Here is a 12305-nt window from a genome sequence, read left to right as displayed (position 1 = left end):
CATTTCAAAATAATGTTTGGTTACAAGATAAAGCCAATGACAAAAATATGCTAACCGGGGATCAAATGACTATATAATGCATAATTTCATACACATGAATTAGTATAGAAGAGTGATTCAGTGTTCACCTACGTCTACTCAATCATAGCCTTTCATTTTAACAGTGAACAGTAGAAGACTGGATTTCAGGCACTTTCCTCAACGCCTCTGAAAAGAGTAGCATCGCACTGTCAACTCGCGTCATAATCACAGATGTGATTTCCACGGCTCAACCACTGTATACTTGAAGAAACGGTGGCCATGACTCATTTCACATCAAAATGTTACAGAAATTCTTATGGTCTTCCGTCACGAAAGTGACGTTCTTTTCACCTCCTTATACAAAAGGGCATCCATTCGGAGAGGTTCTGCTTTACGTTAATATATTTATTTGGCTTGTGGGAAGGAGAGAGCTTCAGCTTCTTTCAGGTTAGACTCACAGTAGGAAATGAGTTTGCTTCAAAACTTACGTCATGAACTTCATTCAGGTAACCCATTCTGTCCTCAACTTTATTTCATATTTGACTTTTAGAACAAAATCTCATGCTAGTTTTACCTTTCTTTTAAGAGTAAAAATAATTTGTAATTAAATCGTCCTACATCACCCTTCATCATTCAAATGACGGAACCTAAATGGAAAAGATCAAATAAATAAATAAATAGAAACAAACAAACAAACAAACAAACAAACAAACAAACAAAGGATGCCTGACGCGCGTCTACCGCAAGTACACTAACAAGGTTCTCCTGGAAAGTTACTTCGATTCTGAAAACGAGTCCAAACGTCAACCAGTATAAAATATGGCGAAACGTTAAAAGGGGCGTTCCTCTTAAAAGGACGGAAACAATTCAGCGTGGCTTCATGACCGCCTCCCGCCCCCAACCCCCCACATCTCCTATTTTATTTAGAACGTGCCTTAGTGGGGATGGGACTTGAAGATGGGCCTTCCCTTAATGAACGTGACCGTTGCGTCTAACCAGTTCCCGTTGAGCAAAAAATTAAGAAAAGGCCACGAAAAAACCGCTGCTTGGAGGACAAAATAAGAGAGACTTAATAAGATGGAAGAATAATGAAAAAAAAGGACAAAAAGTACAGTGAGGGAAAAAAAGGCAAAAGAAAATCTTAAAACCAGAAAAGAAAATTAAAGAGAGAGTAAAAAACCAAAAAGGTGAAAGGAAATCAGAGACAACATTAGCAAAAGAACAGTCTTATGAAAATAGCCAGGTGGATAGAGTAACTTCATTGCTTTGTAAGATTTGATTTTCAATAATAAAATCCTCGTTCTTTCAGTAGCCCCAGAGAGCTATCTCAGTTAATTATGTCATTTCGATTAAAACTGATTAGGGGCCACATCGGAAGGTAAACGCAAACAAATAAACAAGGATAAAACTAAAGGCCTACTGGCAACATTCTAAAATTCAAATAACGGCTTGTACGTAAATAGTTTCCAAGGAGGGAAGAGAAGTGAGGTCTGAGGTTAAGGGAAAAGGACGCCATGTCTCTCATGGCGCTATGGCTATAATCACCAAACCTATCAACGAAAAGAGCTACACATTAGGCCTGGGACTGGGATGCTGCTAAGCTCCCCACTTCACTTTAGATTTGTTTTTCTTTTAGCTTTCTGGCGTTTTCTTTTCTAACTCGAATGAAAGCGTTCCTAGCGGTTAATACCCCACACGCATTTTTCTTATTTCATTGCTGTCACAAAAGGACCTTTACACGATTGTTATTTTAAAAAACATTGGGGAGCTTTTTAACTATATTGACTTTTGGTACTAATACTTCCCGCATTCTTATCGATTGGATGGTTACGAATATTTATTAACGCTAGTATTCCTATTTGAATTCAGTAGTTGGTAAAATTCAGGTGGCACTTTCAGGTGAAAGACCAGTTTATGAATATTTATTCGCGTTAGTATTCCGATTTGAATTCAGTAGTTTGTAGAATCCAGGTTGCCCTGTCAGGTGAAAGACCAATTCAATGATGAGCTCAGCGGCACTCAAGATTTCTTCAATACTAACAAAGGTTCTATAGTAGTTCCTGGAATAAATGAGAATGGAGACTTGAAAATGTTTTTGGAAAATACCTTGATTCTTGTCATTACATGGTTTATTTGCGAGAGGAGATAGTTTAGCGAGAATAAGCAGGAGTCATGTTATCTGGAAAATGTGACTCAGCGAATATAGCTCCAATTTCATAGACTTCAGTTCTCTAACTTTTAAATATCATGCAAAAACACGCAAGCAAACATACAGAAACGATGGAAAAAGACCTTACAAATTTGATGACAGAGGTAAAAAGGATCAAAACCTAAACTAAGAGGTTGATAGCATAGCAATGAAACTGGACACCTGAGAGTTCTTAATTAATATAGTTTTCTAAAACACAGCCACACAGACACACCCACTCACCTCACACACACACACACCACACACACACACAGAGAGAGAGAGAGAGGAAGGAGAGAAGAGAGAGAGGAGACGAGAGAGAGAGAGAGAGAGAGAGAGAGAGAGAGGAATGTAACAATATTACTTTGTAATGTACCTGAAAGCTAATTAGGTGGCAGAAAGTCAACTCTCCTTGAGAGATCTCACCCAAGTCCTTGACGTAAGTGCAAACATGGCAGACTAAGAGAGGTCAGAACACAGAAACTTTCGAAATGGAAGGGAACGAGATACCAGAATCACTGGCACTTATCCTCAATTCTATCAACGTAACTAACAGGCAAATCAATCCTGAGCTCAATCAATCAATCAATTAGAAGCTCCTCAAACAAGAAAAAAAAATGCACAGCAACGTGAGGATAATTCACGACGGTACAAATAAAAGAGAGGCGACTTTTCCATCAAATCTCTAGAGATTAAGAAGACGGTCGAAGCAATTTGCCTCATATGCAGACAGAGAACGACCTGGAAGCAAACATTTTGAACTGGTGCTTCTAACGTAGCTATGTTACAATAAGCAGCATATCATCCTAGTTCTTCGTTTTTGGAATACATTGATATTCTCAAGAGTTCGTTCTCAAACAATAACCGTTAGGAAGAGAAAGCAAACATTTCGTGTGATGATTTGGTTCAGAAGGAATGGCACTCACTTTACGAAATCTGATGAAAATATCTCATAAAAAGCTAGTGTTGCTACTTATTGAAGGTCAAACAAACACAAAAGGTTTTAATGCCAAATGTCTTTTCCAAGACGCAAAACCTTCCAGTTTTCGTGCAACCAGAATATCCATCATTCGGCAGTTCAGTATAGTTAAAGCTCTGACACATAAACCTTTATTTACATGAATATAATTATAAACACAAACACACACACACACACACACACACACACACACACACACACACACACACACACACACATATATATATATATATATATATATATATATATATATATATATGTATGTATGTATGTATGTGTGTGTGTGTATATATATATATAGTCCCAGACGGAACCGTGTCATACATTACAAGAACTTTCCGTGAACAAATCCAAGTTTGGAGTCCAGTTTTCGACGCGAGTTTGTCTTTGCTCATGCGGATGAAAACGCCAAGGGAAACTTGGGAGACGGAGGTGGTTTCTCCCCGTCTGGAATTTGGGGAGGGGAAATTGGTTTTGTTTCACGGCGAAATCTCGGGAGCGTTTCAGATTCAGTTTCATTTCGTAGCAAAACGAGCCAATCTGGCCTCGTACTTCAGGCCTCGTAAAAGTGATTTACGTCCGTACGAAGCAATCATTCTGGCGTCTATATTTCATTGGCAGAAGGGGTCGTTGCCAGCTTCATAAGACCTACTTGAATTTCATGCTGTTCTTGCACTGCCAGCTGCTTCTTCGAATGTCTAAGCATCTTATATCTTAGGCTTCGTAAAATTTACCTATGTGGTAGAATTGAAGTTAAATCCACTGGATTCCTAAAGTCTAACACCTCAGCAGCAAGGCATAACCGTCCCAAGAAATGGCAACACTTCCAGGACAATAATTAACCATATATGATCAATGCCCAATTGAAATAAAGTTGCTCCATAAATGTAATGAATTAAAATTTCAAGTCAATAGCAATCATTTTGTTATGTTTCATGGTTGAGTATCATAAACTTACTTAAAATGATTTAACGTTTATCAGTGACACTGCAGTTAACATTTCAAAATGAAATCAACACTCCCTTACGCATTTGAACCTACAGTGACTTCCAAGCATATATGAAATGCAGATTACTCCTACACTTACGTACTGTAGCTCAATAATATCAAACAATGTCAAATGATTTTTTCTGGGATTACCCTATAAAAAGTTGTAAAACTAAAACAAAATATAATGATATCGTTAACAGTTTCAATTAAGCGGATATAAACAAAAAAACAAAAATTAGTACAAAATCGTAGGTTTAAGTGGCTCGCCATAGTTCTTTATCGGAAGGAAGGCCAACCACTTTCCATGTTTATACGAATTTCCATTTTAAAAACAAAGAACAAAACAAAGGGTGGTCCAAGAAGAAAAACTTTTTTTTTTTTGCACGCCAAAAATTTGTCGCATAAACATTCGTGTGGAAGATCTGGTGCCTACTTGGTGGCTTTGCAAAAGCTTTCAGGGGAAAGTATACATAAAAGCAATCAAACTAAAAATATCTATCTGGAACAGAAAATCATTCCATAACCGATCATTAACAGATATTATTCAACCCCAACAAAGATTTCCATCATGAACAAAGAGGGCAAAAAAAAAATAAATAATAATAATTAAAAGAAAAACTATGGAAATTTCAGTCAAAACTAACTATAAAAAACCTTCAATCAACAACGAATCCAAGATACAATTATATCTAAATTGCAAAAACAATGAAGGAAAAGGAAGCGCTCTGCATCCAATGGTCAACACACCAAATAATTATAGACCCAACAGAGCTTATTGGAGCCCATCCATTTCAACAAAGCGCTCAAGCGTGAGACTGCAGCCATTTCGCCCTTTGAATTCCACAGGGACGGTCCGCATAATAGGATAAGGAGGGGTAAGCTAATGATATACAAATGACAAGCTTAATCTGGACCAGAATACGGATCAGGAAAACTACCAAGTTTCAAGAACTTATACAAAGTTCATTTTTCCTATAAAGATAAAAATCATTCACGAAGACAACAAACAGTTCTCACTGTAATGATGGAGTCAAAGAGAATTTCATTATTATTAGCCGAATAGTAATCAAGGGGGAGGAACGTATGGAACAGGTTCTCGTCCTTGAAAGGAGAACTGGAACCCTTTTAAGTGATGGCCCCAGGCAACCTCGACTCGCATCACAATTAGGAACGAGGATTGTCAACTGACTAGACACAAATCATCCGTCACCAAATGTGGCTCACAGGTAATACGGTTCAATAATGAACCCTTCCAGAAATCGACGACCATCATGAATATTTCAGCAGCTTAAACAAAGTAAACAGAGAGGATCGTGGGCGGCTCGGCTTCACACTTCATTGCAAACTTGACACCCTGTTTCGCTTAAGACATTCAGGATTCACGAATGCAATGTTCTTGGGCAAGTGAACGATTGACTAACTGTCTCCATTTTCACTTTATTAGCATATTTACTAGTACACGAAACTACAAAAGAAACTTCCCAGTTCCCAAATACTTCGTCGATGCTCTTTCTACAATTTCAGTGCTTTGTTTTTCCACACGACTGTTAGGTTTAATTTTCGTAGGATCAGGTTGACCTTTCCGAGAAGTGATAAACTAACGCACAGACAGAAATGGCCACCAAAAATCCACCATTAGCCGAAATAAGCAGTTAAAATCGACTTCAAAATTTGATGTGGTCATAAAAATATCGCAATCGGCATGTGGCCCATAGAACACACAAACCCTCACACACAAACAAATCCTTCTCGTTGCAGCATTAATAAGTTCATGTGCCCTAGGCACGCACTATGCAGTAAAATGTTGCATAGCCTCCAATGGGTGCATGGTCAGCCCACATACATCGAAAAGCTATTGACTCTCTCTCTCTCTCTCTCTCTCTCTCTCTCTCTCTCTCTCTCTCTCAGCATGAACACTCTTTCTTAACGGTAATCACCGTCTAAGAGACCCAACGATTATTGAATATCAATCGGCGAAGGCCTGGAGCCACGCCGTCACTATCCATCAGCCCGGTTCTCGTTCTCATCAGCGGCACTTCAGGTCCGAGATCAGCCACTGGAACGTTCGTAGCAAAAATTCGGTTGTACGTCAAGTCCACTGGAACTGACAAGATGTAACCTGCTTGCGCATCGCATTCACCTTTCACATACCTAAAGAGTCCAAAGAATTTGGCAGGATGCACTATAAAATTAGTGCAACAGTACAACAAAAAAGGAAAATACCAAGTGGATAACATCACTGACGTCATTTCTGCTACACACACCAACTAAACAGCAACTTGTTCAGATGCCCACAAAAAGTAAATTAAAAGAGAGAAAGGAAATGACTACTCAAGTCAATATAGAGAATCAATAAATCTCGTAATTCCGTAAACAATTTTAAGATATTAAAAAGCATTATAATTTTATAATTTCGCAACAAAGCTGCATTTAAAGTAGTTCACATTCATGAATGGCTCCATATAATGTTTACATTTTTTGAAACCTGTGAGTGGTATTTGTAATAATTACAAAAAATAAAAGAAAATGCTATTTGAAAAAAATACAAGAATGAAAGGGAGCGTGATTCATCAATAACTGATAATGCATACGAATTCACATTAATTAGTAGAAAAGAACAGAAAGATAAGGATGGCAATTGAAGACACCGTATGAAATGAGTTTTATGAAAATATCTAACTACAGAGGGTTGGTAACTTCCGAATACATAACTAGCTAAGATATACGTACCAGCTCTTTCCATTTTCAGTCTTTCCTTTCCTCTTTCATCTTTTTCAATATCACAAATTCTTTTTAAAAATAAAGACAACATAAAACAAAACTGAAGACACGCAAACTAACTAAGCTCTTCAATCAAGATTCCTCAAAAATAGAAAAATCAATACGTCCATTAACAACATTCCACTTTTATGTCATTTGATACCAATCAATCACGCCATTTTGAACATGAAAGGGTCACCTGGTGGCTATGGGAAGCCTCTAATTTATAGGTATCCGAATTCAAAGCGTTAGAAAAGCTAATAAGGTCGGTTTATTCAGGTATCCACCATCACCTGAGGTAGCAATGGAGAATCAGTAAAACAAGGTGCCGTCAACAAAAACGAAAAATGTAATGCCGCGGATGAAAAGAAAGAGAGAGAGAGAGAGAGAGAGGAGAGAGAGAGAGAGAGAGAGAGAGAGAGAGAGAGAACTATGAAACAACACAAGAACAACAACGATGCACTATAACTAGAGGTGTTACTATCTATATACCAGTTATAAACATTAGGAGCAGCAAAGTGAAGTCGAAGGCCGGAAGGAAATCCAAGAGCATGAACTAAAGTCAATGAAACGAAAGCAAAGGAAAACTTTCGGAAGCCATAACCCAAATTAATGATGAGACTTCCAAGAAGGACTCTTTCAGAGGCCGCCGTTCTTAATTGAATACTTGTTAAAAACTCTGGGTGCGATGCTGCAGAGAAGAAAACGGAACACTTTCAATCAAAAAGGAAAAGGGAAGCAATAAAAACGTAAGCAAAAAATACCATTGCTGCTACTGCTGCTGCCTGCTTGTTTGTTGTGGTAAGCGCTTGCTACAGATAATTTGCGATGCATCAGCAAAACCCAATTTCAGGAAAGACGCTGTGCTCAGGAAAAGGAAAAAGAAAGGACTTCATTCCAGTCCCTACCAGGTGAAAGGGAATTCTAAACTTGGAACTCGTATTTCAAGGAAACGATTTAATTTGATTATTCTGTGTAGTGGCAGGAAGCGTAGCGCTGACATTTCAGCAAAGGTCAAGACACTGCTGACCTCGAATTCCTTTAAAGGAAACTAGAAATTTCCCTCCACTTTCCACACCACCAGAGAGGGAGGGCAGCGGGCGCCTGGCCAACTCCCTCCCAACCATTCTCTCCCAATTCCATTCGGCTACCAAAGAATGAAATGTGACAGCCACTCAAACGGGTGACCCTACGAATTCGACGTCATTCCTTTTGTGGAACGCAATGAGCAACGAAGGAACCTCTTATTCTTATGCATCTTTCAACGGCCGATTCATTGCAATGAAGACTTCAGCAAGAGGACTTCGAAAGGGAGATGGTAAACCTGGCGGAATTTAGATATGAGGGCTTTACTTTGTGCCAGTTTTCTCAGTTATATGACAACCTTGTCTGTCTGCTTCACTCTGCTCTCCGAAAGGCTCATCAAGGTCAAATTTTGACATAATATTCGTTGGGGGCCAAGGAAAATAACATAACAGATCCTGTCCCCTTTCCTTTCTTACTTCTCTGTAAAAGAAAAGATCACATGATTACATAATATTACCGTTTCATAACATCGCGCCCGATGCCTAACAATCCCAAAAAAGTTTTGATTAACATAACGTAAAATTCCAATTCAGCAATGGTACGGGTAAACACTCTTACGCTAAAGAGTCAAATTAGGCAATCAAATCTCCTCAGAAACTGCATCCACACCTTTTGGAGGCAGGTACACGAAGATGGGTCTTATCAAGAGAGAGACTGTGCCAAGGTAAGAGGAAACGACAACCAAAGAAGAGGGGTGGGGCCGTCGAGTCAGAACCAACAGGTGGGCATCTCTTCATATCAAACAGAGTCGCCCAGATTTCCATGAATCCAGCATCAAGGCGTTGTATTCATCATCGGGTTTTGGTCTGACAGAGGCTTTGCAGCTTTCATTAAATGGCGTTATGTTAGTCAAGCATTTGCGTTCCAGAAGGTCACTCACCGAGAGAAAGAGAGGAAAAAAAGAGGCGTGACGTTGCGTGCCTTTGAACTAAACTTCTGGATAAAAACCAGTTTGGCACCAGGTACAATTGAGTTATACAGATCAAACTAATGCCAGTAAAACAGAGAGAATTGAAGAGATATATTTTTACGTTGCTCGAATGAGTCTCAACTGTGGTATCTTAGAAACATTACCATACACTGAATAACTTTTACCATGAATATTACATTACGCCTTTTCTTTGCTAACTTAATCAAGGCTGAAATACTCTTCGAAAAGAAAGTACTGAGGAAGGAAGAATCTTTCCTCTATTTCGAGTGTTTTCAATACAATTAAAAGCCAATGAACTTTCAAAGTACAAGAAACCGAATTTACTTTGAAGAGCGAAAATCAATGTGTATCCAATTGGTAAAATTCAATAAAGACAAAACCTTCGTCATACTACTAAACTCTCCCAGAAAAATACGCCAGCACACTATATTAGGATATATACATAACTATCATGGAGACACGTACTTCAAGGCTAACGGTCACGACCTTTTAGAAAACACTGACAAATCCACAGATATGATCATCGATCCCATACGGGCATCTCTCCGGGGCAGTCAACCAATGTTTTCACGGCTGCCGAGGAAAATAGAGGATTCTCCATTGCCCAAACGCCTACAAAAAATCTTTTTCAACACTTTTTCCTCGCACTTCGACTAAGAGAGCTCCGACATTTGACCGTATATCGACAGCCAACTTGAAAAGGATGCGTGTATCTGCGAGAGAGGCTGGAATGAGTAAGTCCCCTCGAGCGCCCCGCTGGTCGAGTTCCCCTGAAATACGCGAAACTATTTCCTTCATTTTTCTTAACTGAATTTTGCAGAATTTTCTAGTTTTGCATGAATGAAGACGTATCCGACAAGGCCGGATATAAACCAAACTTTCCATCAGTAATGTCTCTGGCATTGTCAAAAGCAGGAAAGAATGGTAAACGTTTGCTATCAAATAATAAAATGACTTCGTCAATAAGTTATTCATTTATTCATTTTCTAATACACCCTACCAATCACACCTCATACACCAGCAAGTCGTTAATGCATGACTGCTTTCAGTTCCACCCCAATGAACAGACTACACTTGACATGCATTTCATAAAAGCATGATGCTCTACTAGTCAAGAAATCATTCACTAATGCAAAGATCTTTTCAGTCAATAGTTATTTATTCAACTATAAAATAGAAATATTTCCATAATTAATTGAAAATACTCATACATCCGTGAATACATCAATAATTCTCCTAAATCATAAAAAAGCCAATTAATTCATCAGTCAATGAATTTCACGTCATCATTTAACATTCATTGGTTAATTAATAAATACAATTGACATAAACGAGCGTCTCGTCCTTACCTGGCCCCGGTGGCGTTTCCACAGAGTCTGGGATTCCCCAAGTCCGGATGGTCGGTGCCGTTTTCCATGAACCAGTTCGAGGAGTTGTTTATCCATCTGGAAAGAAAAAGAAAATGATTTTCGATACTCAGGCATGAATCTTGGAACATTATCTCGCGTGTATACATATATATAATATGTGTGAATGTATACATATGTATGAACCAAATATCTTGGAATTTACATGTAACCAAATGGAAGGACAATTGCTTTGGGAGTCCGAAATGCACCTCTGATATTTACAAACATGTTCCGATGCACATTTTCCAAATTCTAAAGCAGGTAATTAATTTTCTGATAATTTCACACCTGAAAGGAAACAAATGCATATCTAAATAACTGAAATATAAGGGAAGGTTCAGTTACTGAACGTCATTCACAGAGTTAACGTGTCACTCTGGGCACGGAGTCAATTTCACAGTGCCCAAATCTTCAAATGATCCAGTAAAGAACTGGTATAAATTCGAGTTACTTCACTAAGAGAGAGAGAGAGAGAGAGAGAGAGAGAGAGAGAGAGAGAGAGAGAGAGAGCTTTTTTTTTTTTTCTAAATGTCAGGGCATACCACTGTAGTTTACTGTTCGGCTAGTAGCACTGCGCAGACAGGTGGCCTAATAAATAATCTAACGGTATTAACCCGGTATGTATCCTGTACGTACGCGTCACCTCCGAGGTGCTGTTATAAGACGGAAGCTCATTGGGACGCCGTGTTTAGTACTAGCTCCCCCACCCACGGGACCAAAGTATTATATACATCCATTTCTATATACTGATAAACGATACCTTTGATCCCCGAGGGTAGCGCTAGTACTAAACACGGCGTCCCATTGAGCTTCCGCCATGTTAAGAACTAGTACCTGGGAAGTGACGCGTAGGTGGATACGTACCGGTTAACTGAATCTGCTCCACGGAAGCTATCGCACACTCGAATTAAAAGGCCCAACCTCCCCGACATCGTATTGGAACCATTACAGCAGTTACCTTCGTTACAACTTATAAATTAGTGACATGATAAGATAAGAACGATGGTGGCGAAGATTATAATAACTTTTGCTCGAAATGTTAAGGTAAATTGCTGCCTCAAGAGAACGCTCGTCTCAATTTTTATGCCGCTGTAGTTTAAATGGTTAGGTTACTGTTAGGGAGAATTGGGCTGTAAAAAACTTTTAGTTTAGATGATAGGTTGATTGAAATTCAAGCTGAATGGATGTCAACCAACTACTACTACGTTGGTGACAAAACTCCATCGAACTCAACGATGACAACAATGATCTCTAATATACACAGGTAGCGTCTTTGCCCTCGTAAAAAAAAAAAAAAAAAAAAACGTTTTAAGCGTGGGAGGCAGCACGTTCAAAATACTCTATCTACCTTACGTTTACTTTCATTCTCTACTTTAAATCATATATTCATTTCCATTTATGGACCACAGTGTCATGGACCACAGTGTCATGATTCTTTTACGAAATAAAATTGATCCTACGAGGAATTTTGATTCTAGACCTTTTTCTCAAATTTACATCATGAATAACGAGTGAAGAACTCTGGTTTTGGCGAAGAAATTTCATTAATAATGAATGAATTATATAATTTTAGTATTCATGTTGAGCATGTGCAGAGGATCCTCCTTAGAAGCCGGAGGAAAAACATTCGTCATTCCGGACACAATCACAGCAAAGAAACATATTTCCAGCTCCTCTGAAACGGTGCAATTTCAGCTGGAGTGACGATCGCAAAGGGGAATTCCCTCATGGCCGATACATAATCAACACGGGAGATGGAAAATTGTCGGGCCTTGCTGCTCTTAACTTTCCACCGGAAAGTTTCTGAGGCGCACAGACACAGCCAGCCGTGGGTGGAAGCGGCAGGAAAAAGTTATAATTAAAATTTATTTTAAGATCAATTAGATATACGCAGTAGCTGCTATTTCAACAATAAACAAAAAAGGCGCACTCGTGTGAGGG

At 38.8% G+C, this 12305-nt stretch overlaps 1 protein-coding gene across 1 annotated transcript in view; it reads right to left on the bottom strand.

Annotated features, from left to right (window-relative positions):
* The window catches only part of LOC135198628 (sodium channel protein 60E-like), a 534137-nt gene that overhangs the window by 193999 nt on the left and 327833 nt on the right, over positions 1-12305 (bottom strand). Inside the window, exon 7 of the mRNA XM_064226388.1 lies at positions 10305-10400. Coding sequence (XP_064082458.1) covers positions 10305-10400 — 96 coding nt within the window. The remainder of the gene's footprint in view (positions 1-10304; positions 10401-12305) is intronic.

This window comes from Macrobrachium nipponense, chromosome 22, assembly GCF_015104395.2.
Source record: "Macrobrachium nipponense isolate FS-2020 chromosome 22, ASM1510439v2, whole genome shotgun sequence".
NCBI lineage: Eukaryota > Metazoa > Arthropoda > Malacostraca > Decapoda > Palaemonidae > Macrobrachium > Macrobrachium nipponense.
The sequence above is the reverse complement of the archived record's forward strand: the minus strand, read 5'-3'. Positions and strand labels throughout refer to the sequence as shown.